Below are 27411 nucleotides of genomic sequence, written 5' to 3'. Positions count from 1 at the left end.
CAGGTCTTCGTTGGCGGGAAGGTCATGTTCAAATAATCGTCTCCGTTCTTGCCTGGACAGAATGAAATGTGATATACATCAGTGCAAATATTTATATGCAATGAAGAACATAACTTGCTATTGTCCAGACAAATACAATTATCATAGGAGTTTATTGAAAGTGTGTCTGAATGATAATGATAGAAATGGTAGTATATAGGTCGCAATACATCCGTGATTTATTACATGGGCCAGTTGTTTATTCGGAGTGAAAAAAGATTTGTTTAGCTCTTGGAGCCTGTCGAGAGATAGAAGAAAAAATGAATGAAGTAGACATGGAATGTGTGACATTTCAAAGACACCGTAGAATATGCCAGATTGTGACATAATTGAAGATAATTTAATGTACAAGGGAAAGTATGGGGGGCATCTTTTTTCCCCGTAATATAGCCATCCTGGAATTGGTAGGTGAGGTGGAGATCAAATTCAAATTAAATCGGCCAGATTCTGGACTAAATTAACAAATGAAATATGGACAAGTTACGAAACTGGGTAGTCATTCGTTTATGGTAAGCCTCCCGATTTTGTCGCAATGTCACTTATTTAAAGTAAACTTAGCTTTGTATCTGTAATTTTTGTATGAAATATCATATTTGATAAATTTTCGCTTCAGATTCTGTGTGCGTGCGTATCATGAATATTCATGACTAGCGATGACGTATAGGTCCTATTGAGCCAATCAAATGAAGCGACAGGATGGCTATATTACGGAAAAAGACGCGTACGGGGCTAAGCAAAACAAGTTTTAAAAGCATAAACGTGTATTTAAGCCATTAGCACACGAGGGGCGTTACCTGATTTGGGATGGCGTGAATGATTGATTTATGCAGTCTTTGAAACGTTTACAGTATGAACATGATGACAGTGAGGCGCAAATGCTTAGTGGCTGGGCAGAGGTCTCGCAACCGCCGCGAAAATGTACACGCATGTCAAGTGAATTTGATAGAATGCTATGGTGCATTTAATTTTTTGAAAAATTCACTCATTTGCCTATTTATGGTAATTTATGCAAATAAGGTCATGACATTCACCTTTTTACCCATAAATCATATATTCTTTATATTTAAAGGGACACGTTCCCGCCAGTGTAGTTATCCTGCTCTAGTCATCGCCATCTTGGTTCCGAAGATCGACTTCTTACAGCTGTCAATCAAAGTACGCGCGTCCTGGCCTGCCTTCGCCAAGCCAGCTGATCGCTGCCGATTGTGACGTCACGAAAGTGGGCGGAAACAGCAGCCGAATCTTAGAGCCGATCTGCGATTGGTATTACTTCGGCACATGTATGCGATAATTGGCATTGTGCGGGCATTCGGAACATGCCATCTGCGTAAGAGCCGTATTCTGTTGGTGTCAATAGGCAGCTAGCACCGTCCGCCAGCGGGTACGTATTATGAACGCCCTCTGGAATACGGGGAACATGCCCCTTTAAGCATTTTTTCTCATGTAATTTACCGTTTTTTAACTTATGTATTTTGTTGTTTTTATTGTTTTATTTCATTTCTAACCACAATGCAACTATTTTGAATCCCAAAACAAACACCTAAACTTTAAACAAGACCCAATAACCAATATTTTATCTCTTTTTAGGAAAAATTACATTCAAAAATTGTTTAAAAGATGCGCTAGACTCGAAAGAAAAAAGTCAGTGAGCGGCGGGGCGCCATTTGTATGCGTTCCCGAACAATCAGAAAAATCGCGGGGGGGGGGGCATAATGCCCCCCCCCCCCCGGCCTTATTAGGGTTAAACCACTTCGTAGTAGGTCTATGGTTACACCTCTCAAACCTTCAACGTCGCACAAAATTGATTGCAAACGAAGAGCAGAAAGAATGTTTTAATGACCAGGGTCTGCGCTGATCAACTGGACGGGCTTGATTAGCTACCGAATATGTGCAATGGACATTCGCAAGTTTTGTGACTCTGTCTTACCTTACCGCCTCCAGCTTTGTGCGGTTTATGAGTGTCCATGTCTATCTGGAATCGCATTTTCTTCTGCCTAAATATCATAAAAAAAGAATAAGCGATAGAATCATTATTCATTATTCCCGAGTATCAATAAACTAATATTCAATTAAACTAATTGGCTACGGTTGACCTAAGTTATTGATTCATATACGAGCTGGGCTAATTGATGTAGACAGAAAGTAATAGTGCACTGACTAGTTCTCAAAACCCTAGAACAAAGTAGCCCTTTTTTTGTCTGTCACCTTTTTTTACACATAATTTTCTAATGTCCTCTATCACTTTGCTTATATATTATATAGGATTGTTTGATTGTAAGAAGAAATTCTTCGTTTTTTTACATAATATATATATATATATACAGTGGCGTAATGAGCAAAAACGTTTGGGGGGGCTGACAAAAAAAAAAATCCGAATCACCCCCACTCTAACATGCAGTCCCTTGCTGAACGTTTCTCGAAATGGGGTCTAGTGGCAAAGCCCGGCGGGGGTCAAGGGGCGGAGGCCCCAAGCTCAAGGGGTATGGGCGTCAGTGGCGGATCCAGGAATTTCTTACCGGGGGGGGGGGGGGCACAAAATGGCAAGGGTTGAAATGTAAAACGATGAAGCGACAGAACGAGGCTTTAACGGCGAGGGAGTGGAGTGACCAAGCAGGGGGTGGGTCACTGGGAGGGGGTTCTGGCCCCCTCCCAGAGTAAGAAGCGTTTGCAATTTTAGAACCAAATTAAACGCATTTTCAGGCACTTCCTGGCAGGGGCGTCGCTAGACCTTTTTTAGTGGGGGGGGGGTGTAGAGGCCACCGATTACCGACAAAACTAGCCACCAATCACCGACAAAATTAAATGTTCAATATCTACAAATAACCCTATAACCCGGGGCCGAAGCTAAATTTTTTTTTCATATGGACTATCTATATTACTTGCATATGCGCGAAATGGTCATTTTCCTCGAAGACATAAATATACGTATTATTTCTTCAATTTAGTCAGCATCATAGCTATATATTTTAATGCAGGCGCGGAGCTAGGATCTTATTTTAGGGAGGGGCGGTAGTGAGCAAGAGAATCACTTAAAAGCGCGCTCATTAGGGGGTGTGGGTGATGGGCCTCCTGCGCGAAGCGCGGAAGCTTAGACGTTTCCTTTAATTATAAGGAAAAGAAGACGATTAATTGTACAGTTTTCGACTAGTAATCCTTGGCTAAATGAAGTTCCCCCACCCCTCCCATCCCCACCCCCTCTTTGACGTTTCATTAAATTATGAGAAAAAGCAGACGATTCGGTGTACTGTTCTCGACTCTTAATCCTTATCTGAATGAAGCTTCCCCCTCCCGCGCGAAGCGCGGAAGTTTTGACGTTTCATTAAAATTATTAGAGAAAGAAGACGATTCGTCGTACCGTTTTCGACTTTTAATAAGCCCTATTCTTCTGAATTCAGTTTCCCCCCTCTCGCGCAAAGTGCGAAAGCTTTGACGTTTCCTCATATCATTAGAGAAAGAACACGATTCGTTGTACCGTTTTCGACTCTAAATAAGCCCTATTAATTTTGTCTGAACTCAGTTTCCCCTCTCGCGCGAAGCGCGGAAGCTTTGACGTTTCCTTAAATTATTAGAGAAAGAAGACGATTCGTTGTACCGTTCTCGACTCGACTAAATGAAGTTTCCCTTCCTCGCGAAGCACGGAATTTTTGGCGTTTCATCACAATATATAGAAAGGAAGACGATTCGTCGTACCGTTGTTGACTCTTAAACCTTGTTTGAATTTAGTTTTCCCGAAAATTTTAAACCTCTGATTTCTTTAGCTGATATTATAGAAAAGTGAAACTTCGAGAAAAAACAAGTATTGTAGTTGTAGTCACTCTCGAAGTCGTCACAGCGGATAAAAAGACACAGTTTGTAGGGAAAAAAACTTGTCGGCCGACCGACAATATACATCTCACCGACTTCAAACTTCTGCATTGATATAGTACACGAGGATCGATCAAGAATACCGACACAGCTGACCCAACACAGCAACATATTTACCCGTTTCTTTCTTGCTCCCTCGACGAGACGACTCCACCCAACAACTCCCTTCTCTCTTTTACTCCCACTCCTCCTCTCTCAGACTCTTACCTCCCTTCTCTCTCCTCTCTTTCATCCCCCGTTTCGTTTGTTTCCCTTTCACTCTTTTTTCTTCTTTTTTCTTTTCTTTCTTTTCCTTTCTTTCCTCTCCTCCCTCTTTTTCTTTTTCTCTTTCTTTCTTCTCTTTTCTTTCCTTTCTTTTCCTTTCTTTCTTTTCTTTTCCTTTTTTTTCTTCTTTTCTTTCCCCTTTCCCTCTCTTTTTTCCCTCTCTTTTTTTTCCCTCTCTTTTTTTCCCTCCCCCTTTTCTCTTTTTTCCGACGGCAGCGCAATTTTACCGACAATATCCTGACAGGTGGGGGGGGGGGTGTCGCACCCCCTCACCCCCCCCCCCCTTTGGCGGCGACGCCCCTGCTTCCTGGAGTAATATAATATGACGTAAAATTGCTTTCTCCTACCCCTTCCAACAGTAGGGATCTTTTGCAATTTGAGAACCACATTTGGCGCATTAATGTCCACCGGCACTTCCTGGAAAAAAGAGGCCTTATTGAATTCAGACAAGATTAAGAGTAGAGACCGGTACAACGAATCGTCTTCTTTCTTTAATAATTTAATGAAACGGCAAAGCTTCCGCGCTTTGCGCGGGAGGGGATTCGTTAGAAGTTAGAGAAAAGTGATCTGACACGTCGTGAGACGTTGTATAGATTATGCTTTGATGCCGGTACTTCACTGTAGTACTTGCGAAAATTATCTCGAGTGTATAAACTGTGTCGTTATCGGGGGCGCGGCTAGATCTTTTTCAGTGGGGGAGGGGGGAAGGGTGTAGAGGCCACCGATTACCGACAAAACGAGCCACCAATTACCAACAAATATAAAAATGCCAATGTCCAAATACCTACAATTTTAACCCCATAAACCCGGGGCCAGGAACTAATTAATTTTTTCAGTCCCCCCCCCCCCCCTCCCGCGCGAAGCGCGGAAGCTTTGACACTTCATTATATTATTAGAGATAGAAGACGATCCGTTGTACCGTTCTTGACTCTTAATTCTTGGTTCGCCCCTCCTGCGCAAAGCGTGGAAGCTATGACGTTTCATCTAATAATTAGAGAAAGAAGACGATTCAATGTTCCAACCCCGACTCTTAATCCTTGACTGAAATCAGTCTCCCTCCCGCGCGAAATGCGGAAACTTTGTCTTTCAATAAATTATTACTCTTAACCCTTGTCTGAATTCATTTTCGCCCATCCTGCGCGAAGCGCGGAAGCTATCACGTTTCATTAAATTTATAGAGAAAGAAGACGATTCATTTTATCGTGTATTTGTCTGAATTCAGTTTTCCCCCTCCCACGCGAAGCGCGGAAGCTTTGTCGTTTTATTTAATTATTACTCTTAATCCTTGTCTAAAATCATTTTCGCGTTTCATCAAAACCGTTCTCGACTCTTAATCCTAGTCTGAATTCAATCCCCCCCCCCCTCCCGTGCAAAGCGCGGAAGGCTTTGCCGTTTCATTAAATTATTAGAGAAAGAAGACGATTCGTTGTACCGTTCTCTACTCTTAATCTTGTCTGAATTCAATTTCCCCCACTATATGTGCAGTGTTACATGATGTAAGTATGGAACGCTCGTTCGCAAATCTGTGCATGCTCAGCCCGAGTGGTAGGTAGCATGATATCTCCCGGCAGTGCTTTGCACAAAGCTTCTGGAAAGGATTTTTTTACCAGTGTTACTGTTAGTGGCCACTATAAGGCCCTTAGTGACTATAAAAAAACATAAGCTCTTCCTGGCTTTTTTGGGAATGGGTCAGTTTGCAAGAATTAATGGAGAAACTAGCATTTTGTTGAAAATCATGTGATATCACGAACATATACATCACTTGTGAAAAAAAGTCATGGTTCAATTTTATTTGGGGGGCTGAAGCCCCCCCAAGCACCCCCACCAGTACGCCAGTGTATATATATATATATATATATATATATATATATATATCCAGAAAGTCGTTTATGCAGTGTTTCATTATGATTTGTTTATATAGCAGATACTAAGTAACTAATGATTAATTAAAGATTACTGAATCCATCGGTCAATATTGATAATAAACAGACTGTTTAAATGTGAGCCTAGATTACAAGTGCATAAATCGTTTAAAATCATTTTAAAATCTGTCTTAAAAAGTCATATTTGAATTTCAAGAAATCGCTCACCCTTTGTTTTTGCCTTGCATACGACCCCCTGGTTGACCCCCGCCATGATGATTATGGTGTTTAGGTTTATGATGATGACGGTCGCCTGGTGGGTGACTAGATGGGGCGCCCATTGAAGATGAGGGGGCTTCTAGCTCGCCAGCTATATACGGTGACCTGCCCCCACCGAACTTTGCCAGTCGCTTCTTTTGCCCTTCGGTAGGTTGGAACATTCTACCAAAAGAAAAGATTGGACCTAGTGAAAAAGGATTTTACTCATGACACACAGGAATCTTTTTCTTTTTCATGAGGTCACTAAAGGTTATTTGACTTAGCGTTTGCGCCCTCGATTTTTGTAATTTTGAAATTAAAAGATGTGTAAGATTACAGGTAATTGTGTCGTAAAACCTTGAAGCTCAATCATCCGTCATCACAAGTTGTAGCAAAAGTTCCGGGTGGCATCTTTTCATTAGGATTAATGGTGAACTTCATTTGTTAAATCTTTTAGAAAATGACTGATCTGTAGACTTAAAGCAGGAAAAATGTACAAATGAATCGATAAGAGAGTCAAAATAATCATTCATAGAAAATTAAAGCAAATTGTCCAATCTATATATGTATATATGAACAAAAGTAGCAAATGTTTAAAGCAAATTGATATTGAAAAGAGGCAGAATGTATATATATATACTTACGAAAAAAGTTTTACCTGCTGCATTCGTCTGGGGAAGAAAATCGAGAAGAAAGAATGAAAGAATCCCCGGAACAAAATTTCATATATTCGCAGTATTTGAAGCCATCATGATGAACCAAAGTAGTATTTTGTTTGTCTAGTTTCATTCCGTATTCAGAAAGATATGAGAAAAATGTTAATCTTTTCCTTGTAAAGGCAGTTCAATAATATTTTAACTTTTGTATTAGCAAAGGGGTGGATATATATTTTTCATATTTTATTTTAAGACATGATTTAAGTTTTGGAAGATTAATCTATTCTTATAAAATCTAATATTTACAAGTAATGGTAACACTGATCATCTTACCTAGCTTGGTTGTTCTTTCTTGCTCTCCTGTATTCAACGAAAGAAATGAAATAATACTTCTCATAGAAACGATAATATCCGTAAATATTGTTAAGTATTTTCTAGAGGCGTCATCATAACATTAGAATGGAGGGTGCTGGACCAACTCTGATAACAGGTAATACTTAATTTCGTGAAGTCCCTTTATCCCACCACCCCCCCCCCCCCCCACCCCACCCAAACAAAGATTTTTATTTTCTCCGACAGAGGATCCAAGCTTTTCTAAGCAAAAAATAAAAAGCTGAAAATTAGAATTTACTGACAAAATAAATTATAATACGGGAATCATACCGTCTCTATCAACAACACCGGTATATCTTAATTTAACTTTCTGTTCTTATTCTATTCGTCATATCATGACCGCTCTACTTCGTAAATAAATATTGAGAATATGTTACTCTTTAATGCAACCTCTCCCTAATGTTTACCGCCTTTATTTTTAATTAAAAATAATGTTATTTCATGCAACATACAGGAAATATCCGATGGTGATTGGGGGTCACTTTATAAGTTACAAAACTAAGGATAGTTTTATTAGGATTAGTTGTCGAGGGGGGGGGGGGGTGTTTCACAAAGACTAAGATCAACTTTAAGTTGGACTTATGGTAGGCTGTTCATGCCACTGACACTGTTTGCTCTCACCATTTACTGGCATTGGTATCTCAAGGGACGTACAAATCATGGACACAAATTTACAGAATTTACACTTTTTAATAATTCATTATTGAAGGTAAAAAATATTATCTAAAGATCACACAAGTGAGAGAAAACGGTGCACGCCACCGTGGTGGCGTGAACGGCCCGCCATAGTTAAGTCCAACTTAAAGTTGATCTTAGTCTGTGTGAAACACTCCCCTGCTGATATGCCAGATGTACTCACTTGAATCCTATTGAGGTTGCCCCAAAGATGATTGCCACAACAAAGATGATAGCCAGGGACCCACCGATGATAGCACTCGTTAAGACACGAACCTCGACTTCATCACCGGTATCATCTAAAATGAGAAAGAATCAGGTAAAACGATGATTTTAAAACAACTGAGGAGTTACTGAGGAGTATGCTAACTTACAACTCATAACACACCTCATCTCCGCCATTCTCTCTCCCACACCCTCTTCCCTCCTCTCTCTCTCTCTCTCTCTCTGTCCCTCTCTCTCCATAACATATATTGCTCTCTCTTACTCATTTTTTGTATTTCTTTATCTCTCTACTTCTCTCTCTCTCTCTCTCTCTCTTTCTCTCTCACCCTCTCTTTAGTAGTTTTATAATAATGCGAAATTCCCTCCTTCCTTTTTTTGTAAAGTTATCATTCTCCGTTCACCTGTCATTCATAATGTACAAATGCAAGAACATGACGTCTGTATCTAGTTAATCATATTGGTGCCATGGCATTCAATTGATCGTTTGTATCTCTTTCTTCTTTTTTAAATAATTCCCCCTCCCAAAATGTTAATGTTCCAAGTAATAGCAATTCCTGAATTTAAAATGTGACACTGTTGCCTATATTATAAAAGAACATGATTAATGGGGAATCAATATATTCTGTTTAAAGGCTTAATTTTCAAGACAGTTTACCATTACCACAACATGTAAATCTCAAACAGATTTTAATGGTAAATAATTAGGCCAAGTCATCTTCATTCAAAATTCAGCACATACATACCGATATCAGTGGGCGGAGCTTCGGGATTCATTGAGACGTCACTTGTAACAAGTACGGATTTTGGAATGCAGATCACCCCTTCCCGGGTTGAATTCCTCACAGAGCAAGAGGGACTGCTCCAGCCGCAAAAGCACACACAGTTTCCTGTGATAGCACAAACCTACAAGACGATTCGAGAGGATAACAGTATGAAGATTAAAGGGAACCAAAACCTTCATACTAAGTTACTTTTATTGTAAAGTTTAAGATATTTAAAAAATATCAGTCAAAATTTGAACAAAATCGGGCAAGGAATCAGGAAGTTAGAGCTTTTTGAAATGACTAGTCACTAGAGGGCGGTATTCAATTTGATGACATCATCTGTGGACAACTCTCCATGCCTTTTGTACATAAAATTTCACAATTTTTTCGTTTTCTTCGTATTTATTTGTGTTCTTAATCCGACTTCATAACATGTGAAGTAGAATATCATTTAGCATTCTATATCTTGCTTTCAGGGAGTAGATTATCTCAATCACGAGAAGGAAGGAAAAACATGAAATTTGAGGTACAAAGGGCATGGAGAGTTGTCCACAGATGATGTCATCAAATTGAATACCGCCCTCTAGTGACTAGCCATTTAAAAAAAGCTGTAACTTCCTTATTCCTTGCCCGATTTTGTTCAAATTTTCACTGATATTTTCAAATATCCTAAACTTTACAATAAAAGTAACTTAGTATGAAGGTTTTGGTTCCTTTTAATGAACACACATTGCATAAAAAATTTTGTTAACACTCATGGATTTAGGGGCACAACCGGTTCACGCATCCTCCTCTTTTAAAACCCCCAAATGGCATTCCTTGAGTATATACCAAAAAATAAAAGAAAATGTGCCCCTCCTACGGTGCATTTTCCTTCCCCCTTTATAGATCAAAAGGCACTTGAGAAATGTTATAACCTAAATTTGGCATTATAGAGATTGAAGTTGTTTTTTTTTTTTTTTTTTTAAATACATTTTTACAGTTCATTGTTAGTCATGATTGTTTACTGCTAGTCTGAAAAACTGGAAGTACCAATGGCATCTCCCGGTCTCTATCGGGAAGATTTTTCCTAGGACCTCGCTCAATTGTCATTTTTAGTATATGCCACAGCAAAGTGCACAAAGCCCACACTGACATTAAACAAAAACAGAGGCTTTGGTTATGCATGAAAAGCTTGACTTTTCTTGTATCAAGAGTGCATTGCCAGTGAAAACTTACTCCATTTCCTGAACAGATCTTCCTTGAGATTCCCATTGGACAAGACGCCATATCAACCGGGACACACTCGCCTTGTCGACAGCTCTGCCCCTTCCCACAGGCGGTCCCTTCAGGCACAGCGCCTAGGTTCGTTCCGTCTGATAAGGCAATGTTCATCACTCTGTATTTTTTCAAAGACAAAGTGGTGAGAGAGCATTATTTATTTCAGTAATATACAACGAATAAATCATTTGCACAATTTTGAAACTATCAAAATTGTCCTTTTGACAGTTCTTGCCTTTCTTCACACAAACAAGCACCCACACGCACACAAACACACGCACACATATACGCACACACACGCACATCCGTCCACACATTGATGACCATACGCTCACCAACGCACGCGAACACACGCTCGCATAGTTTGTATTGCCTTAAAAAGCTTCTGTACTTGAGGTGACTGTAGTAGTTCTAAGGGGCATATCTATGTATTTCTTCCGAAGGAAACGCTTCCTTTGTGGTAAGTGAGACCCCATGAGAACAGATAAAGTCTTGCATAAGTCGCTCTCTTTTTAATTTAAAAAACAAGGTTACAGTGCATTTTGTACAGTAAAATTCACACATTGAAAGAAAGACAGAATCTCAAACGCTGATATCTGCAAGCAAGTCGATTGGCTGGATGCACGAAGAACTGCTCTCTCTCTCTCTCTCTCTCTCTCAAGCAAATAGTTTAAATAGTAAACTCTTCATTATCTCTCTGCATGCCATAGATTAGATAGTCAGTGGTATGGTCTTATAGACTAGTAAAAATATGGTTTAACACTTGAGTGATCTGGACCAATCCATGATTAAAAAGGAATTATCTGTGAGGGCTATGAATATATTGTTCAAGAACTTACTTGCATTGGAGATCGTTCGTAGCCCAGCTTGCCAACTCCATGAGAGAACGAGCTTGCAATGACGTCATGTCTACATCAGTGACGTCACACGAGAGAAGCCCGCATTTAGTATCCCTAGAGTGATTAATATTATATATACACTGCATTATAAAATACTAAGGTTTTCAAATGATATCTAGATCATAATATCATAGACACGTATTTCGCGATAATAATCTTTTGAATTTAAATCAGATACAATGTCATGTGGAATTGTAAAATTGTTAAGACAGAAATTTGCTGAACTATTGCTCATAATATATAGTCACTATAGTGTATCAAGATCTGCATTTGAATGAAAAGAGCGGTGATAAAGCGCTCCTTCATCCATGTCAAGTTAAGGAAATGACTATGAAAATATGGAACACCTTTCGATGGATAAAGAAAAAATAGGACACGGAAAAGTGATTGCATCGCAATGGAATATATCATTCAATGGGAACCATCATTGACCTTTCCACTAGGTACCGTAGATGGTTTGAAAGGCCCCACATGTGTAATTATTATATCAGATGTAATATTTGTATTAAGCAATGATTTGGCTTGTTCCAATTGCCACTTGTCGTTTACTATTGTAGGTCTACTTTTCGAATTTTCTAACTCATCCGTATTAAAATACAGAGGAACACCTTATCAAATCAAATGGTTGGGTCGTTTCTTTTACCTGACCTCTAAGAAAGCATGTGTGTGCTTGTGAGTAGGAAACCAGGGGACCAATGGCTTAAAGTACTCTTTGAGGAACTTGATAAGGATTAATGCCTTACCAAAGGGCACTTGCTCTCCGACTTAGTTTCGAACCAGAGATCTTCGGATTTCGAGACAACAGCTCTATACCATTAATCCATCCCGCCTCTGCAAGCTACCTAGAAGACTTTCGTTTGTATGGAACGAAAGTGATGAACTCCACATTCTTCCGCTGTTATGATTTATAACTGCATCTTTCTTTTAAAAATTCTTGGCGTCAATATCAAACGAACTAAATCGGGAACAGAGGCACCGGTTGTGCTAAAGAATGCTGGTATATAATTATTTCTGTCATGCCTCTGAAACACAAATTGCGGGGTTTTATCCAAATTGGTTGAAATCAGAACTAAATCCCTCCTGAAACTGTAAGAATATCTTATTCTTTCAATACTCTAGGATACTCATGTCATGTTCTAACTTTTTACATAACAATTAATTACCTGTAATTAGGCGTCCTTTCAAGCATGTCTGCCGTGACATTGGGTAAGCATGTATCCCCAGCTAGCCTGCTACCTGGATAACGGTAAACGTATAGTGTCCATGTATCAATGTTGCACTGATAAAGAATTGGCCAGTTCGGAAACAAGAACATAATTACTCGTTTAAAGTGTTTGATTCCTATCATACCTTTAAAATTCAGACCTACTATATTGTGTTACTCAGTACGGGAGCCTATTCACATACATTTTATTTAGGCTCCCCAAATTTTACATTGTTTTACCTTGCCTGTTATATCTACATATTTCGAAATCTTCGTACTAATTTTCCGTACATTATACTTGATTTGAAATCTGTAATTCTTTTTTTTCCTGTGTGAAATCTACTCTTATATAATATACGCTTGTATAAATAAAAATAAAAAGAATATAAACGGCTTTTTATGTAAAATGCGGAATAAATAAACTTCAACTTCAAACTTCAATTCACACTGGTCCCACAGAGCTGTGCTTATTTGTATCATGTTAAATCATAATCATTTTAATACAAAAGGCTTAATCATTTGCGGATCTAGAATTCTATGACTGTAGGGGGAGTCGCATATACAAATCTTTGAAGAAAAAAACATGAATCTTGTCATATTGAAATATTATCAAACAAAATAGATGATGGTAATATCACAATTCACAATATTTCTACTAGTGTAGTAATTATCAATACAAAAATGCTACTTCAAAAACATAATAAATAGCATCTTTCAGTTTTACTGAAATTATGTAAGCAGATATTTCTGCATTTATTGAAAAAACAAATAGAAATATTCAACTAACAATAAAAGTATATAGCATTATTGATGTACATAAAATATGACAATTGACGAAATACAAAGAAATACATAGATATGATCGAGATATAAGTATAGAGGTAAATCAAAGAATCAAAATAATGTTTCGTGTAAGGGAAGTCATGACTTACCTTCACCCCATAGATGTGAGCATTGATCTTGCATTGTTTGACAAACTCCAGCATTGCACACCCCCTGGTAAACATAATCATACAAAAACAATGAATGAAAATAATGTAATTTTACGCTTCTCGGGGATGGGGTGGTAGTTTCTCTATTTCCCCCTATCCATGATGCATGATGTTTCCGTCTAAGATAGAGGGTTTAGGTTAAAGTAAGGGTCAGGGAAGTAGTTTCAAATTAGGTTTTAGGTTAGGTTTAGGCTAATGGCCGGATAGGTTGTAGAGTGTTGGGTTCAGGAATGAACTAAGGGATTCGGTAAGAAATATAAAATAAGGAGATAATATACTCCCTGTGATAAATCAGTAAATGCACTATAAAGAGGTGAAAGAGGAAGTCCACTCTGATCTTAAAGATAAACTCCAGTTCTGGTCATGCGATTGCATTGTGAAAGAAAAGGTGTGGAATGGATCAGAAACAGTTGATCATGTAGCATGTAAGTATTGGTGTGCACTGCAAGGTTCTGGAGTCATCAAAATCATAATAAATTTGGCCGAGTCTTGGTAAAGTAACAAGCACTGTACACAGAAAGCTATATATGGGACAACACACATGGTGTCGGGGCTAGTACTACCTTGATTTCGTTGTCTTTCTATGCTCATTTCTCAGCCAGTTTACATTTTCTTCCAAAATTATTTGGCACATGTCATTTATTTGTAATCTTGAACATTCAGTGTAAGTTTCGTTTGATTCTGTGAGAATTAATTTTCTTTCTTTTTTTACCAGAACTCAAGTTTATCTTTAAGTTGGTTTTCATAGGAGAAAATGAGAGAAATAAGTCAGTGAAAGTTTTAGCAAAAACCAAGTTATGAAGGTGCGATAAATCAAACATAACTTGGCAACTCTGTGACGTATCTTGCGAGGTCTCCTCCAATTTGCCCTTTACTAAAAAAAATCTTCAAAACTATATTTTCCCTTAAAACAATTTTCAATTATCATATTCGTTCTAAGTATAATTATTAAAAATATGCTATGATACAACCCCTCGTTTATCTCACTTTAATGTCAGAATAGAAGTTACTCTACACCTTTTTAAGTTTCATGTGTCTAAATGGACCCATTCAGAAAGAGAATATAAATGAAAGCTTCTAATGTGTATAGCCTTGAGTTGATATTCGTCAAGGATAAAGTAGTTTGATAATGATATGGAAACGTGCAATAGTGAGACTCTAATTCTAATCAGGATTGATGAGTTAATATTTGTTTCTCCCACCATGCTGTCTATAGCGTACCGAAGTGCTATTAACTTCATATTCACCAATTGTCCAGGTTACTGGTTCTAAACGACAGAGCCTGTACATGAGATAACACTGCAGAATCATTCAAGCAACGGGCTAGAGTGGAGCAGGGCAAATTCACTGTTTGTGGCTGGTGTTTAGCACAAAATAATGTTCGGAAACGCAACCTTGACAACTTGGCCAGTATGACGACGCACTTCGATACTTAATACTGTCTTAAATTAAAATGCATACTTAATGAGAAGGTTGAGTTCTGGGAAAAGGTGAAAAATAATTTGTGAGCGTTATCATTCTTATTATGCAAGTGTGGAAGAACATCAGATAAGACATGTTCCCTGAAAAGCATGGCTCTTCAAATGCCTTCATATTCTAAATATGTCATGTAACATCGTAAAATTCCAGGGTAGGATTTTACGCCACATGTTCTTGTAGTCCCATATACATCTTTCTGTGTACAGTGTTTGTAACTTTACCAAGACTTGGCCAAATTTCTTATCATTTTGATGATTCCAGAACCTTGCAATACACACAAATTCTTATTTGCTAGATGATCAACCTTTTCTGGTCGATTCCACACCGTTTCTTTCACAATGCAATCGCATGACCAGAACTCAACTTCATCTTTAAAAGAAAGTGAAAAGGCATTGCGTGCTGTTGAGTTTAAAGAGTATGTACATACAAAGTAAATATCGCAGGCTGTCAGTCACGAGAATGTGCAATACACGTACATACCGCAAAAACACATGGACGCGATAACATCTGATACGTTAGTACCAGCGATGTAGAGAGTGTGAAATGTAAGAAAGAATATGGGTTGGCACTTTGCAAATTCAAACTGTAATGCCTCATTTAATACATATGGGGGGGGGGGGGGGGGGGACAGTATTCTGAACTTAGAAATGTATTTTCTTTCTTACTCATATTTGTACATGTTTGTACAGAATTTAATTGCAAATTTCCGAAAAAGAAGTTTTGTTATATTTTGTGTTCTGTCTTAATAAAGTCAAGGGAGAATAAAAATATTTTAAAAACTTGCAAGCCTACAACAAAAATGAGAGTGTTTGAGGATAAAATGTCATTAAATAAGATTTCTCCGTCAATTGCATTGTTTTGTGATATAACAAATTACAACAAAACATCAAATTGCATACTTCCAGAAGTAACTTGATCAAGTTATCGTTTTTTCTAGGCATTTGCTAGCATCTTTATGCTCTTGATAGTTTTATGTAGTGTGTTTTACAAGAACTGGACGCAAGACTTTGATAATTTTATTTTTAGCATTATGACATCAATAAATTATATTTACCTTTTTCTTACAAGGAGCGCCATCATGAAGCACTACGTTTTTAGGGCACTTGAGGTAGAAAAATAAAAAAGATGAAACGAATACAGTGAATATGTATGGGTCTTATTTCTCTTACATGTAAAACCATTGTGAAAGCATACCTAAAGGTATGTTTTGTCTTAAAAATCACTTTGAACTATTGTTCGCACAAAAAAAAATCTTTAGGAAATTACTGCCTCGAATAAAAGTTATAATAACATGCTGGCAAAAAAAGTATGCATATTACTTCAAATATCATTCCATCAGTATTTATAATAATTTATGCCAAACAGCTGAAGACTGCGCTGGAAACAGCCAGAGAACAATCTTTGTGTCAAATGATTTTCCCCCTTATTTTGCATAACAATTGATTGAGAATATGAATATTCATCTTCAAATGAGTAATATCTAGCGTTTAAAATACTGGATGATGAAATGAGAATCAATAAACACTAATGAATCCGAATGAAAGTTACAATTTGACAAATCAAGGCAAATAATCAATTAAGAAGCTAAACCGCCTTACGTTTCCGAATGTACCCGAGCAATACTCTGGAATGTCGCATGATCCTTGGCGTTCTCTACAGATGGAACCAGCCATTAATAACTAAAAAATATGAAGAGAAAAGGAATAGATATACCAAGACTTGATTAAAAAAATACAAATTTCTATATCCATTGCGACTACAAGGGACAACCCTCTATCGAACTACGAAAATTTTGGAACAAGACAACTAGATTAATGTTTCTCTGCAGGTATACATTACACCATGTGAAATGAACTGGCATTTTACAAAACACAATGGAAAAGAAATTTAAAATATCACCTAGACGCTTTGGGTTTGATTATTAAGACAAAACAGTATTGACGGTTTGATTTGGTGGTTTGTTTTTACCTAACTGCTAGGAAAGCATAATGTGCATGTTAAGCTATGGTAACAAATCAGAGCAGCGACCGACCGATCAGTAGCCTGCTCGGCCGCTGCTGGAATTAGGCATCGCCCAGCGATTAGGTCGGTGCCCGGGCGGCGACCGCCCAGGCACCGAGCGTATTTTGGGCGGCGAGTGAAAAGTGAGCAGGCGCCGCCCAAATTTTAAAGGGAAAGTCCACCCCAAAAATAAGTTTGTTTCGATAGAGGCAGAATAATAAGAAAATCAGGTGAGTGAAAGTTTGAGCAAATTCTGAATGAAAATAAGAAAGTTATGAATTATTGAAGTTGTGATCAATCAAATACAAATTGGCAACTCTGTGACTTATTATACAAGCTCTCCTTCATTTGCTTTGTGCATAATATTCCATAAAATCACGTTTTCTTCGTTATTGATGACGGAATATATATTTGTTCCTTGCAGGGGGAGTATAGAAACATATTTGCAATTATTATATTTAGGGTGCATGTATGGTTGAAATTTTTCTTGAGGGAAAATGAAAATTTTAGATTTTTTTTAGTACTGAGCAAATGGAAGTTGAGCTCGCATGATACGTCATAGAGTTGCCAATTTGTGTTTGATTGATCACAACTTCAAAAAATCCTAACTTCCTTATTTTTAATCGGAATTTGCTCAAACTTTCACTGACTTGTTTCTCTCATTTTTCTACTCCTATTAAAACTAACTTAATTTCAGGGTGGACTTTCCCTTTAACTCCGCGCTAAAACTTCAGCGGCGACCGAGCGATGCCCTAAATACGAGCGGTGCCTGGGCGGCAGCCGGTCGGTGGCCGGGCAGCCGCCGGGCAGAATTGGTTAAAAACTGGCCGCTCGGCCGCCGAGCAGGCTACTCTTGGGTAATGTCACCATAGCATTAACAAGTAAGCAATCAGGGGAACGAGGGACTTGGTAATGAGGATTAATGCTTTACCAAAGGGCCCTAGCGCATCCATTTGGTCTCGAACATTTCTATCATCACTAACTGCATGAATTTCAAAACTGGACTTTAACAAAATTCTTACCTTACATTGTCTATTGCAACATCTTCCTCCTGCACACTCAGCGCCTTCTATTAGAACACAAGCTTGACAGCAGGACAAACATGCCTTAAAAAAACAGATAAATGGATTTATGTAAAAACACTTTTCACTACATTTCCAATATACACACTTCACGCTATAGCTGCCATAAAGACTACAAAACTATGTCCTAAACTACTATTTGATAATTTTGAAAGAAAGTACGGTTCAAGAAATACAATCGCTAGTTAGTGAAAATTTTCAATACCTTCAAGAAATGTCTTCCTCTTTAAAGGTATTACAAAGTTTTGGTATGGGGTCATAAATTTGGTTCAAATTAACTTATTGGAAGCATATGCGATTTTACAATATTCAATGATCGTTGTCGCGTTTGAAATCAAGTCTAAAGTGATGAAATTGTAGATAATAAAATCTTTATGTTGTAAAGCGCCCTCTCAAGACTGATATTACTTTAGCTCTAAAACAATGTTTCTTGACTATAGGATCGACCGATTTGTTATTACCGTTAGAAAATTATATATCAGAACTACATATTATGAGATTTTCATGGTCGCAGCTACCATGGAATGGCCTTAGGCGCTTTTTGAAATATTTGAAATTTACCGGGAGCACCGGTAAATCTTTGATTATTCAATTTCTCGAAAGCAAAAGGGTTTTAGGGGCTGAATTTTCTAGCGTTTATAATACATCCACAGGGGCATCCAAGTATATAAAAATTGTAAAGAATTACTCTCAATCCAATTTTCGAAATTTCCCAAAACTTTGCATTACCTTTAATCTCTTCTTATATTGCTGTTGTGCTGTTCTAACAATCTTTAACATATTTAAGCACATTTCAATGGACAATATTCTTTTTGATACCGTTATCTTTTTAAAACAAGCTCACCTCACCATCCTACATATTAGATCACAAATACTTTTAAAAGATCAACCCAGGAAACTTTTAATACACATTTGACTATATGGTGAAATGTGCAAATATGACAATGACGTATTTCATAATCCGATATGATTTCTATAGGCAATACAATAGGTACTTAAATTACCATCAATTTATTAACAGATTATCGTAAAATCTCCAATTTAACAGTTTTCATTTTAAAAGGCAAAAATGAAATAAACTTATTTATAGTTATATTTTCTTACCGTATCATTTCCACAGTCACATTCTTCTCCAGTTTCGACTATTCCATTGCCGCACAGGGGTGCTTCTATCAGCTCTCGAAATCAAGGTAAGAAAATCGTGTTAGTCCCGTATTCAAATGTTAAAAACCTCTGACTCATTTCACTCGCGAGGATATAAGCAACTTCATGTTTCATATCTTTCACAGCAAAAAATGGTATCGGGAGAGAATGAGGCATGAATATTCTCTCTCAATAAGTCTTGCAACTCTTCTTATCTATACTACAGTATCCGTGGAAGAAATTGCAGAGGATACTTGCCATATCCTTGATTTCGGTATGTAACTCTCCAAACTTTATTAATATCAAGAACACTCTAGGTTTGATCGTGTGAATAGCTACATTTGAACTACGCCACCTTGCGACAAATTTTCGAAGAATAAACCTCTTGTCGGCAAACAGGTAGTTCGGTACACATCTGATGAGACGACGATAGTAGGTAGGCCTACCATGAATGAAGAAAAAAACAAAACCTTTTCTTCCCCTTGCATAATATATGACCAGAACTTATCCCCTTTCCATCTCCCCCTCTCTGTCTATTTGATTTGTTCTCTCTCTCTCTCTTTCTCTCGCTCTCTCTCTCTCCCTCCTTCCTAATTATCTTTCCTCTTCTCTTTCCCTCTCTTGTCTTTTCTCTTACCTCGATATTTCTTGGTGGAGTGTCAAGACACCAAAATTTCCCTCTATTATAGGCAGCTTGGAATGTTTGATCACTACAGTCAGAGAACCCGGGATTTCCACTAAAATAAAATGATATGGAATGATGATTGGGGCATTAATTTTCGTGAAGCATCATCAATGTTAGTGTTGAATATTTATATTGTAAATGAAGAATTTGTGTATTATTATAATATAGTACGCTCAAGTTTTATAAGGAACAAAAAAAATTTGAAGAAAGATGACCGGCTCTATACCTCCATAATCATGCTTATCTAAGATATGTAACCTCATTTTGATACTTCGACTTAAACCATGTATATCAATGGTGTGTATTACCTTTTAATCTATTCATCAATTTTTTTTAAAACTCTAAATTCGTTTATTCCAGTTACATGTACGTTCAAACTCTTTTATGTATGTATTTTCTTACCTAAATGTAGACACGTTCATGAGACAACTATGGTTTTCACACTGACAGGCATCTAGACAAAAAATAAACAAAACTTTGAACAACTTTGATCTCTCTTTTGAAATATGTTACAGTTTAGTTGCAGTCACATGCTCAACCAGATCTTTATAGTATTAGTAGTAAGTAGTAGAAGTAGTAGTAGTAGTAGTAGTAGTAGAAGAAGTAGTAGTAGTAGTAGTAGAAGTAGTAGTAGTAGTAGTAGTAGTAGTAGAAGTAGTAGTAGAAGAAGTAGTAGTAGTAGTAGTAGAAGTAGTAGTAGTAGTAGTATTAGTAGTAAGTAGTAGAAGTAGTAGTAGTAGTAGTAGTAGTAGAAGAAGTAGTAGTAGTAGTAGTAGTAGAAGTAGTAGTAGTAGTAGTAGTAGTAGTAGAAGTAGTAGTAGAAGAAGTAGTAGTAGTAGTAGTAGAAGTAGTAGTAGTAGTAGTATTAGTAGTAAGTAGTAGAAGTAGTAGTAGTAGTAGTAGTAGTAGTAGTAGAAGAAGTAGTAGTAGTAGTAGTAGAAGTAGTAGTAGTAGTAGTAGTAGTAGTAGTAGTAGTAGTAGTAGAAGTAGTAATAGTATACTAAGTAGGAGTAGTATTAGTAGTAGTAGTAGTAGTAGTCGTCGCCGTCGTCGTAGTAGTAGTAGTAGTGGTAGTAGTAGTGGTATAGTAGTAGTAGAAGTAGTAGTAGAAGTAATAGTAGTAGTAGTAGCAGCAGTAGTAGTTGTAGTAGTTGTTGTAGTAGTAGTAGTAGTAGTAGTAGTAGTAGTAGTAGTAGTAGTAGTAGTAGTAGTAGTAGTAGTAGTTGCAGCAGCAGCAGTAGTAGTAGTAGTAGTAGTAGTAGTAGTAGTAGTAGTAGTAATAATAATAATAATAGTGGGTTCTTGTATAGCGCTCATGTCAGTCAGATTTGACCCTCCTGGCGCTCCCGATTATTACTCTGGCTTTAGCACGGCTGCCATACGGCGCTCTAGCATTTCAAGGAATAAATCCTTACCAGGTACCCATTTACTTCACCTGGGTGGAGTGTGGCAAATGTAGATCAATGTCTTGCCAAAGGACATTAGTGCGGCGGCGGGACTCGAACCGTAGTAGTAACAGTAGGATGATGTTGTTTTTTGTAATACGTTTAAACTTGCTTTTATTTTAATCAATCCCGGGGAGGGGTATCAAATCGAAAGTGCATACAGAACTCTCCTTTCTACCAATCCTCACCTGTTTCTTCTAATAGTCCTAGGCTTGTTGCTATTCTTCTTGATATCAAAGTTGCGATCCTCGATGGCTTTCTAATATCTGAAACCTGTCACGTACAGAATTTGAAGAGATCGAGTGAGTGAAATACATAGATGGACAGAGAGATGATGAAGGAAAAAAAGGGGAAAATATAGTGAAAGAAAGTGATTATAAGTCATTCTATTTTGGTCTGTACATCTTTGTCAACAGACGTAAAGTCGACAGCCATTTTCTCTTGGGCGGATCTTTTTCCGCCAGCATATAGAAATACTCACAATATTCATAACGAAGGCTAACAATCTGTTTCATTGCAATTCCAAGCGAGCAATTAATGTTTGTAATATCCCTTTCTCATTACTCTTACTCTCAGCGTTTTCGTGCATAAGTATCGATCTCTACTACATGATAATTGCAACGGATCTTACCATCGCCGTTAGGAGTGGAAATGAGGAACAACACCGACTTGCATTACAACAACAAAACCTGTTTAATTCTGCAGGAAATTGATTCCATGTCAACGCTTTCCCGTTCATTCCTGCAAAGAAATATCCAATGTACCCAATCCTTAAGATAGAAATTTAAGAACACATACTTTTAAAAGAAGTAGGACATTTTATACTTTTGGACTACGATAGCGCTTACCCAAATAACACCGGCTGCCGGTGGATTGCGGTGGCAAATTGAATCAAAACTTGTCATTGATTTTGCCATATCGGATGAATTAAACCTGTTGATAAAAAGAGAGGAGAGACAGACATTGAAAAATACAAACGAAGAGACAATGAGAAGAGGGAGAGAGAGAGAGAGGGGAGAGAAGGGGGGGGGGAGGAGAAAGAAGGAAAAATAAGACAAATAGAAAGAGAAATCAATAGAGAGAGAAAGGAGCCAGGAATGGAAAAGGCAAAAAGAATAAGAGAAAAGAGAGACGCACAAAAATATCAATAGAAATAAATAATAGTTATAGCGGTACATATAGAATATTCCTTTACACAGTGAAAGCATATTATATTGACATCCTTTCCAATTTTCGGAGGATGGCAAAAACGTTTTATAATTATGAAAGTATTATTAGTTTCTAGAAAGAAAAAAAGGAAATTATGTCACTCGAAGGATGGCAACAAATTGTATTAAATATGAAAGTATTATTAGTTTCTAGAAAGAAAAAAAGGAAATTATATCACTCGAGCAATTACTAAATATTTTGTCAATTATATTCAACCGCATAGTCGTGGTTTTAAACCAAAAGGAAACAGAAACTTTATATCACAGGCCTCATTTAAAATTGTATGAAAACGCTTTCGAAACTCATGTATACGTTTATAGGTATAATTAGAATTATTGACGTCTACATATTGTTTTGATATCTTGATCAATATTTGCACCTGCAAAACTAATCAAATGCTATTTATACACTTCACTGGTTATTCTTTCGAGGTAAACATTCGGTTCAGTTGTAATTTTGGTTTTGCTTTATTTTTTCAAGCTGTATAATTGATGAGTAAATTCACAGGGTACAGAAATCTTTGATTATGGTATTGCTATAAGAATGCATCACGCTCAATCGTTTACCGCGTTGTTTTTAATGGAATGGGAGGGGCGGGAGGGCGGAAGGCAATGTTCCTGTGTGTTTTCAAAGAGAAAATATATCTCATTCTATCTGCTAGATATCTGATAAGAGGCAGACCAAGAGCAAATGCTACAACCCGACCTGCTTTCAAATAATATATAATATAAGAATAGATCCATCTGTTGCATTAGAAATCAATACACATTAAATTGCTATTTGAGAGCCGTTTGCAAATATGACTGATAATGTTCACTTACACAAGTAAAAAGGCAATATCATGATATTTTGGTAGGGAAGTGCCGTAGTCGCGGAACCTTTCTAGAAGATGATGCGGAGACGAAACATTCATGTGCTCTTTCGAGGTCCATGTTTCCATGGTAACTAATAGAACCCTGATATTAAGCTGCCTGAATGTCTGGAAGACACGACAAAGAACATCAATCGTTATTTGTTATTGGATTTTTTAGTAAGCAAGACGTGGTTCGGTTGGATTTATTATCTAAAAGCCACGGAAGCGAGGGGCAGAAATCTCTCAAATGAATATTCCTTGCCCATGTTTGTCTTGAAGAGACTAGGAAAAGGCAAAGAACAGAGTCTTTGAAAATCAAAATATGCGTAGGGTGAAGTAAAAATAGGAAAACTTTGAGGTAACGTTCATGTCTTCATAATGTATTTGCCTGGTTTAGGGCCTGGAAGTTTCATTCCAATCATAAAACACCATTCAGCAGAACAGCAGATTTAATTTGATAACATGACTGCTTGAAGAAGCGGTTCTAGTGCTCACTTAAGATTACTTTGGTGAAATTCTTACTATTACCAATTGATGAACTTGATAGTAATGTTGTTAATGACGATGATGAAGATTATTATGATGATGATAATAATGACAATAAGAATAACAATAATGATACTTATAATAATGATGATAATTATAATAATAATGATACAAATAATGATGATACAAATAATGATAATAATAGTGATAACAGTACAATACATTACTGATACCTGTATTGTAAAACTTATCGTCTTTGCATGCATTTTACTTTATATACATGTGTGTTAGATTTGATGCATGGCATGTTTATGTTTGTTTGGGTTTTTCCAACTCAAACTTGCCTTTTTGAATGAATTTATATCTATGTCTGTTCACGTATACAGCTATCACGTAAATATCACAAATTTCCATCGCTAAAAGTATGGACAATAAAGATGATGAACCCGTCTTTGTTTTAATCATTCATAGACCGCTACAGATCAGTGCAAATTATATCTAATTAGCTCGTAGCAAATGTGATTTATTCCGGGATGATATAAAGGATGTTCTGATTCAAAGGAGAGATAGAGAGAAGAAACAAAAACGAAATTCGATGTAGATACCTGATCCACCTCCTTGGTGAGATTAACTGCAAACCTTTCCATTGTTTCGTCTTCAAGACTAAAAGGCGCGTGCTAGAAAAGAGGACACATAAATTATTGATGAAAGGAAAGCACGACATAATCATATTTGTTATTTTGTTCTCCGTCCCCCCCCCCCCCACTTCTCTCTCTTTCTCTTTCCCTCTCTTTCTCCACCTTTCGCTCGCTCTCTCCCTCTCATCTTCCCTTATTGTAAACTCTTTTCTCCCATGTCTAACCATGCATCTCTTTCGATCTCTCTACTCTCTACCACATCCCTCCCCTCTCTCTCTCTATTTCTCACATATATTTCCAATCTATCGTCATTAGCAGGAAAGGCTATGTAACGAACTGTAAATTAAATTGGGTACACGGACAGAATTTGAATACTTTCTAAAATAGTATTTTATTCAACCGTGCACATTCAATACATGTATATCTTTCTCGTACAACTGCCTTTCTATCTCGAAACTATCTTTGATTATAACAGAAAAATGCATTAAAAATCTAAAAGTATAGTATGATGATGTCCATAAATATAGTTTTAAATGCATGAAAACTATTGCAAGATAAAAAGATAAGGTGGGATTTGGTGCAAATTAAATAAATGAAACATTTCATGCAATATCTATGACGCGGTTAACAAATTATGATCAAAGTGGCAGATGAATTTTGACGTTCGTATAGTGTATATTAATAAAAAAACCCTACCAGTCCTCAACTCTGTCTCAAACCAGGTCAAACTATTCCTGCTAGGTTTAAAGATAAAGTTGAATTCTGGTCATGCGATTACATTGTGAAAGGAACGGTGTGGAATCGATCAGAAAAGATTGATCTTCTAGCATATAAGTATTGGTGTGTGCTGCAAGATTCTGGAATCATCAAAATGATAAAATATTTGGCAAAGTCTTGGTAAAAGTAACAAGTACTGTACACAGAAATATGAATATAGGACTACACAAACATGTGGCATAAAATGTGGTCCTCATTGTTAAGCAATTACATGTCATATTTAGAATATGAAGGCATTTGAAGAGCCATGCTTTTCAGGGAACACTTTTTTTCCGATGTTCTTCCACACTTGCATAATACCGATGAAAACGCTCACTTATTATTTTTCACCTCTTCCCAGAACTCGACCTTCTCTTTAAATGAGGAGACCCCTTCTCACTTAGACACGTACGTCACTTCTGGCTTATTTTATATTCATCTCATATACTTTTCATGCCTGGCATCTATTTCTGAGACCCTGAAACCTCCTGGGCCCGATTTCCCAGTTTCTGAGATGTGTTTGCATTCTATGACATTTTCCTCTTAAGAAGACCCTGTCAAAAATTGTAAATACTTGATAAATCACCCCATCACCTTGCTATTCCCCCAGATTTGTAATATTGAATACATCGTTCAACTTCATTACGACTAGTGTAACGGTCGAGTGAAGGTGCTTTCTCCCGTCTATGCCGAGTAGAGTACATAGATGGTCGCTCCTCCTAAGCAAGATTGTAAACCTTTCCATAAATCAACTTATTCCGATAGCGACATTACAGTGGCGTATTATGTATTCCCGACATGATTTCTTTAGGGTATACGATAGGGTTTTGTTTAATTGTACTCTCTAGACAATTGTTAGTGAGATATGGAATCCAGAATTTGGCGGCTAAAATAATTGTTTATTTGCATTAACTGATGAGCAAAATCCAAGAGGAAATTTGTTGCTCAATTACAAAAACACATAACATGCATAAGACGAAATCTGATTGGATATAATTATATTTTATTTCATTTGCTGTCGTACAATTCTAAACGAAACTAGAAATTAACTACAAATACTAAAAAGATACTCTAAGATACGAATAGCTAACCTAACTCTGAAGTTCTAGTAACAGCACTGCTTGTCTATCGAGGGGTTCAAACCGTTTAGTTTTGCCATTTCAATAACCAGTCAAGGAGAGGGCCGCTTTTGAAGGACAATGCATGTCCCTCGTTTATAACAAGATACGTTCCGTATTACTTCAAAAGGACTGTTGAGCTGCGCTGATCGCTCTTCCGCTGACTAGAAACTCTTTGCAGAGACTTCATATCTTTTAATTTCTTGTTTTAGAAAATGCTCTAATCATTATCTTATTCCTGACAATTAGGACCCCAGTCTGCGATATTTGTTGTTTTCGTTAAGGTAAAAGTGGCTTGACAGCTTTTGTATGATTTTCATTAAATAAAAACAAATCAATTCTGACAGGTCTCGTTAGCAGTGGACATTTATTGCCCTCCAATTTAACTCCGACTGATAATAAAATACTACACCACTTGAACATTTCTTAAAAATGGGCAAGTGTATACTTACAAAGGTTTCGTCGAAAACTAAGGCAGCTCTGATGTATTGTTGGGGCAGTTCAATTCTCTCCGCTCGCTTTCTCTATCATAATAATAGAAATTACAAGGAAAACATAAACAAACTTTTAATTTCATATATTTTGCTGATCCAAAGAACACGGTGTTTTAGGGGATTCTAATTTACTTTATTACCAACAAAAGATTAAATGAATTACCACCCCCTTCACATCACGCACACACATACGCACACACGCACAAACAAAATTAAAACCAAGGGAAACGAGAGTACAAGGAGCTATTCCTTTAAGTGAGCAAATATTTAACAAGTTAAACACCATCAAAATGCTCTTAAACTGTCATAAAATGCAGATATGTTTATTCAATTCGACCTGTATGTCTCTTGGAGTATTCAAGTGATTTTCTCCAACCCCTAGATAGCATTTATCTTGTTCCCTTCCTTTCCCTTCCTCGTCCCAGACCATCTCATTTGCGTTAATATGCATGGCCTGTCTGTCTTGATTTATGTGCTACATACGAAGCGGGTAAATTATCCTCCCTGCTTGTTTTTCTCACTGAAATAGATTTAAAGGGAACCCAGCAGAGTGTTAATGATCAAAGTTGATCATGAAGTTTTATGAGGACTTACCCTTATCTTTGATGTCCGGTGCCACGCTGGTTTGTCACGATCTCGGAAGTCTGAAAAGAATGACAAAATAAAC

General features: G+C 37.2%; 1 protein-coding gene across 1 annotated transcript; it reads right to left on the bottom strand.

Moving 5' to 3' along the window:
- LOC105439308 (disintegrin and metalloproteinase domain-containing protein 23-like) lies at positions 1 to 27384 on the bottom strand. Its single transcript, XM_030990500.1, has 23 exons — positions 27339 to 27384; positions 26703 to 26774; positions 24344 to 24415; positions 23221 to 23378; positions 22039 to 22123; positions 21379 to 21463; positions 20148 to 20199; positions 19698 to 19797; positions 19022 to 19093; positions 17858 to 17941; positions 16433 to 16513; positions 15889 to 15936; positions 13296 to 13359; positions 12323 to 12395; positions 11100 to 11213; positions 10219 to 10378; positions 8980 to 9139; positions 8196 to 8310; positions 7277 to 7303; positions 6932 to 6958; positions 6258 to 6470; positions 1967 to 2033; positions 1 to 52 (listed from the first exon to the last, which is right to left on the bottom strand). The coding sequence occupies exons 3-23, from the start codon at positions 24383 to 24385 to the stop codon at positions 29 to 31; spliced, it is 1851 nt and encodes a 616-aa protein (XP_030846360.1). The 5' UTR covers positions 24386 to 24415; positions 26703 to 26774; positions 27339 to 27384; the 3' UTR covers positions 1 to 28.
- Positions 27385 to 27411: the final 27 nt, after the last annotated feature.

This window comes from Strongylocentrotus purpuratus, unplaced genomic scaffold (assembly GCF_000002235.5).
Source record: "Strongylocentrotus purpuratus isolate Spur 01 unplaced genomic scaffold, Spur_5.0 spur5_scaffold_19, whole genome shotgun sequence".
In the NCBI taxonomy this organism is placed as follows: Eukaryota; Metazoa; Echinodermata; class Echinoidea; order Camarodonta; family Strongylocentrotidae; genus Strongylocentrotus; species Strongylocentrotus purpuratus.
The sequence above is the reverse complement of the archived record's forward strand: the minus strand, read 5'-3'. Positions and strand labels throughout refer to the sequence as shown.

Coding starts and splice junctions, on each gene's coding strand:
- LOC105439308 (XM_030990500.1), bottom strand. CDS start 24,385: ATGGAAAGGTTTGCAGTTAATCTCACCAAGGAGGTGGATCAG. Junction 20,200..21,378: donor AGGACTATTAGAAGAAACAG/GTGAGGATTGGT, acceptor TTTTTTGTCTAG/ATGCCTGTCAGTGTGAAAAC. Junction 10,379..11,099: donor ACGAACGATCTCCAATGCAA/GTAAGTTCTTGA, acceptor GAAAAAATACAG/AGTGATGAACATTGCCTTAT.